The following is a 5,422-nucleotide window of genomic DNA, read 5'->3' on the forward strand; positions in this document are numbered from 1 at the left end:
ACCAGCCAGTGCTCGTTCCATCCACCCTCTCCTCAAATGTCTAGATGACATTAAGGCATGGATGACTTCAAATTTTCTCAGTTTTAACGACCAGAAAACTGAAGTCATCGTCTTTAGTCCTAGCTCAGCTGCCTCCTCAGATCCTGCAAACCTGGACTCACTTCAGCCCTATCTCAAGCACACTGTTAGAAATCTCGGGGTGGTTTTTGACTCGGATTTTAAGTTTGACAAACAGATCAGTTCAGTTCTGCAGAAAAGTTTTTTCCAACTGCGGCAGGTAGCTAAGCTCAAGCCAGTGTTATCCAGACCCAACCTTGAAACATTAGTCCATGCCTTCATCACAACCCGCCTGGACTATTGTAACTCACTTTATGCTGGGGTCAGTCAGGCGTCCATTTCACGTCTCCAGCTCGTCCAAAATGCAGCTGCTCGGCTTTTAACTGGTACACGTAGGTCTGAGCACATCACACCTGTTCTGTCCTCCCTTTACTGGCTTCCTGTGCGATCCAGAATCGACTTCAAGATTCTCCTCCTGACATATAAGTGCCTAAATGGCCTCGCACCCCTCTACCTCTCCGAGCTCCTGGAACCATATGTTCCGTCTCGGGCCCTGAGATCATCGGACCAGCTTCTTTTGGTCGTTCCGAAATCACGCCTGAAGCTCCGAGGGGATCGAGCTTTTTCAGTCAGAGGTCCCAACCTGTGGAACAACCTGCCCCTCAACATCAGGCAGGCCTCCTCCCTCCTGATGTTCAAATCCCTCCTTAAAACGCACCTGTTTGCTCTGGCGTTTAATACGGTGTGAGTTAGTTTATTTTGTTCTGTGTACCTCATTTTAATTCTGTTGTTTTATGATTGACGTTTATTTTTACTGCTTGTTTTTCCTTAGTGTGATCATTAGTGTGTGTTATTGCTCCAGTAATTTTAATTCTGTATGATGTTTTTGTTTTGCTGCCTATGTTTTGCTACATTTCTGTTAAGCACTTTGATAACAGTTTATCTGTTTTAAATTGTGCTCTACAAATAAAGATGACTTGACTTGACTTGACTTGACTTGATAAGAAACAATGTTGTGCAAATATTTTTGTCGATTTGTCCAAAACATTTGACACCGCTGATCATGGCATTTTAAAACTTAGGCTTCTTCAGGCTCTCTGAGAAAGTGATGGCATGTTTCTCAAACTACCTCAATAATATCAAAGTGCATGCTCAATCATCCAGGTACAAAATCCAGTAATGTTCAGTCAGGTTACTGTATCTGGACAGTTTCTTTTTTGTGGAAAGACGTTTTGCCCTCTATCCGGAGGGCTTCATCTGGAGGGATGATTAGAGCATGGACTTTGATGTCTTGAACCACTTTGACTGGCTGCCTGCCTGGAAGGAGTTGACGGGGGACAGGACAGCCCCCAGAAACCATCTTATCATCAACAAACTGGTTGGTCCACTAAAGGAGTGCACTGCTTAGTGGGGAAAACAGTTTACTTGGGACTCCTCCGACTGATGAAGCCCTCTGGATAGAGGGTGAAAAGTCTTTTCACAAAAAAGAAACTGTCCAGGTGACCTGACTGAACATTATTGTACCTCAGTAATAGAACTCAATGCATAAAATATGATGGTCTGTGTTCAGAACTCACCAGAGTACATAAGGGGGGTGCCGCAGGGTTCTGTTCTGGGTCCCCTCTTATATTTATATCAATAATTTGGGTATAAATGTGTCTGATGCTGACTTGCACTTTTATGCTGATGATACAGTTGTTTACCGCTGTGAATCAGCTCCTGATCAGGCTGTTGATGCCATACAACTTTCATCACTTCTGCTAAAGCTTGTTCTAAATGCAGACAAGATACAGCTTGTGTTGTTTGCCAAGAAGAAACACATTTTCATTCCTTCTGTGACCACGACCAAAGGAATTGAAATAGAGCAGGCACATGTCTGTAAAGATCAAGGAATTATGATATATGACTCCCTTACTTTGAAGCCAAACTGGTGAAGAGGCTGATAATAAAATTGGGTTTTTACTTTCGGAATAAATTGCGTTTTTCTTTTAATGTGAAAAAGCAGCTAGTTTCTGCTACTTTCTAACCTGTGTTGGATTATGGAGATCTGTACATGAATGTGTCTGCTCAATGTTTGTGAATGATTGACACTGATACCTATCAGAGGTTCATTATAAATTGTAAAGTACTGACATCACTGAGTTATGCTCCATGGTAGAATGGCCTGTTCTGGTATATATTCATATACAAAGCAAAATGTGGACATCTTCCATCTTATATTTGTGCTCTGATTGTAGAGCGAGGTGCTGGCTCTTACTCCATCTGCTCGCACGACTATTTGATGCTTCTGTTCCGTTTGTCCGAACTGAACATGAGTAAAAAAGACTTTTGTCCATTCTGCATCTGCTACATGGAAGTCACTGCAAAAAGACTTTAAACTGACAGAGTTCATTTCATTGGGCACATTTAACTCAAAATTGAAATTACTTGAGATTAACTCTACAATTCGTGCCTGTTGTTCTTAATTTTTATGTATTTATTTATTTATCGTTGTTTTTAATGTTTCTTAGTTTGGCGTTTTAATTTTTTGGTCCAGACAGTGACGTAGCTGTGTTTTGTATTTGCTGCTGCCTATCTTGGCCAGGTCTCCCTTGAAAAAGAAGGTTTTAATCTCAATGGGATTTTCCTGGTTAAACAAAGGTTAAACGATAATTTTTAAAAATCAGGAATGTAATCTGTTCCTTCTGGGCCGGGTTGAGTCGGTGCAGCAAGCAGACGAGTTTAAATGTCTCAGAGTTGTTTTCATGAGTGGAGATAGGATAAAATGAGAGGTGACCAGATGGATCGAGATGTCTTCATTGCATGATTTGTTTGAAAAGATCTGCTTGGGTTTTTACTTTCTGAATAATTTGATTTACTGAATAAAAACAGAGTCCACATTGTTTATAATTAGCCATATTATTAAGACTGATACGCAGTTAGATCTTATGGAAAATTCATATTTGGGGGTGGAGGTATCTCTTTGGCATTGTTTTCTCTCAACTCATCAATGAACTTTTGAAACATCGACCATGCTGCAAACTGATCAACCAGTTTTGTTGTTGTTGTTGTTGTTTGTTTTTTCTCGTTACATTTACTTATCCATGTGATTTCTGTGAAAACTAAAAAGAGTGGATTTAATTTTTCACACTCTACTTCTGCATTTTTACTTACCGGTAGTTTTCTTTTTTCTTTAAATAAAAATTATCCAGTTTTTGATGCTCAGTGTTTTTGTTCCAGTAATTTAATTTGAAGAACTGGTTTTCTGTGTTTTATTTATTTATTTATTTTTAAAAAGCAAACAAGAGTGTTCAGTAGTCCCTCATTTATTGCGGGGGATCCGTACCCTGAAGCCCCGTGATAAGTGAAAAACCACAAAGTAGAGATTGTAATACAAGTAGTAAGTAGTAGTTAATTTTAGTATATATACATTTCAAACCCTTCCCACACTCTTTCAATATTCTAAACAATGTTTCTAACCTCTAAAAGCTCTAAAAGAACAAAGAATGTCGTGATTTTATCTCTCTGCCTCTTTTCAGGCTGCACTCAGCCACCTGCAAGCGGTCTCAGCCACGCCCATTTCCCCCACTCCGCACGGAGAACAGCTGATCAGCTGCAGACGAAGCTTATCCTGCAGTGTGAGCTGCACAGAGAGGCAGGAGGAAGCTTTTTCTGCATCTCTGGGCTGCACAAATGGGCAGCATTTGCGAAATAATTAGAAAAAAATTGTTTTAAATAAAAATTCCATGCCGATCGTGCGGCTCATCCATCAGTCAGCCAATTGTGTGTCATGTCCACTCCTATTTTGAAAAACCGCGATAGAGCGAGTCTGCGGTCAACGAACGGCGAAATAGACTCTACTTGTTTTTATGATGGCTGGTTTCTGAACGTTGCAGTGTTAATGATCCTTAGTGTGACAAACACTCCATGTGTTGTCCATAGATATATAAATTATATACATAAAGACACTTGTGAAGGATTTTGACATTTCCCCTAAATGTAATTAAACACATGAACACATCATGCTGTCACTAAACGTTTGTTTTAGTCTGCAGGGTTTGAAATTTTGTACTAATAGTGATTGATTTGTTTAAGAAAAACAAACTTTATTTTACCATCATTCCTTCCACATTTTACATTTTACCACACATTAAAACACACATTGTCTTCTCTCCAGGCCTTTTCCTTTGGAAGGATCGGCTGCTGATGATGAGATCTACAGCGGCCTGTCAGACCAGATAGAGTAAGCCTTATCCTCGGGGACCGTTACATTTGTACTCTCCACAAAAAGGAACAAATATGTAAAATGTCACTTATTTGTAACTAAACCAAATGGGGAGATGAGTTAAGGTTTGATTGTTTTTTTTAAGTAAAAAAAAAATTGTATTTTTGGAGACTGGTGTGTATTATTTAAAAAACTGTTTAAAAAAAAACCATTTGAACTTTTGAAATAGATCTTAAACAAGTTCACACATTCATAAACACCAGCCTACAAAATGTAATGCAGCGAAAGAGCACATGAATCAGAATATTAAAAATAAATAAGCACCAGTTCTGATCTGTACTATGATTCTTGTGCAGCACTTGTAATGTTCCTGCAATAGAAGATTTGAAATAAATTAGTTACACTTTGGGACATTTTTCAATTAAAATTTAATCAAATGGGAAATTTTGAACCAAAGCAAAGTCAAAGCGAAACAGATTTCACCATTTCGTAAGTTTACTGTGCTAATAAGAGAAGTGGAAAAAAGTCTGTGATTCTGTAAATTCTTAATAATCCTAATGTTGTTCTTAAATGACAAAAGGAATAATTTAAACAGCCTCACATGTTTACCAGAGTCTATAATTATCTTTGAAAAAAAAAGCATCTTAGTGTTACTCCACAAGAATATGGAGGCAGCACAAAGATGGCAGTGATGATGATGATGATAAAGTTGTGTTTGTGTGGTGTCTCTCAGTGACACGGTGGATGAAGATGAAGACTTGTACGATTTTGTGGAGGACGAAGACAACGAAGGCGATGAGATCTATGAAGACTTGATGAGGACAGATGAGCCGCCTGAAATTGTGAGAACTCTGGATGAAACTAAAACGTCAAACAAAAAGTAGCATCCGAGCAGCTTCTGGTAACCTGCAAACTGTACAGGGGTGTAGAAATGTGTCGGATTAACCATGAATTCTGTTCTCTGATCATCACAGTGGCTTTGACTTCAGACCTCCTGGTTTCCTGAACACCTTCATTAATCTATAAAAACCCTATTATATGAAATACTGGTAGCACTTTACAATACGGTACACACAATTTGATTAACTACTAGGGAACGCCTCAGGAACGAAGTAGGAGCTAATGGGTAGTTAACCAGTACTTACTGGGGAACACACAGCC

The 5,422-nt window shown here is 39.0% G+C and overlaps 1 protein-coding gene across 1 annotated transcript in view; it reads left to right on the forward strand.

Moving 5' to 3' along the window:
• LOC119422454 (proto-oncogene vav-like) overlaps nt 1-5,422 on the forward strand; it is a 51,701-nt gene that overhangs the window by 21,717 nt on the left and 24,562 nt on the right. Inside the window, exons 5-7 of the mRNA XM_037689826.1 lie at nt 3,576-3,628; nt 4,214-4,279; nt 4,995-5,103. Coding sequence (XP_037545754.1) covers nt 3,576-3,628; nt 4,214-4,279; nt 4,995-5,103 — 228 coding nt within the window. The remainder of the gene's footprint in view (nt 1-3,575; nt 3,629-4,213; nt 4,280-4,994; nt 5,104-5,422) is intronic.

This window comes from Nematolebias whitei, chromosome 16, assembly GCF_014905685.2.
Source record: "Nematolebias whitei isolate Nwh7 chromosome 16, NemWhi1, whole genome shotgun sequence".
NCBI classification, from domain to species: Eukaryota; Metazoa; Chordata; class Actinopteri; order Cyprinodontiformes; family Rivulidae; genus Nematolebias; species Nematolebias whitei.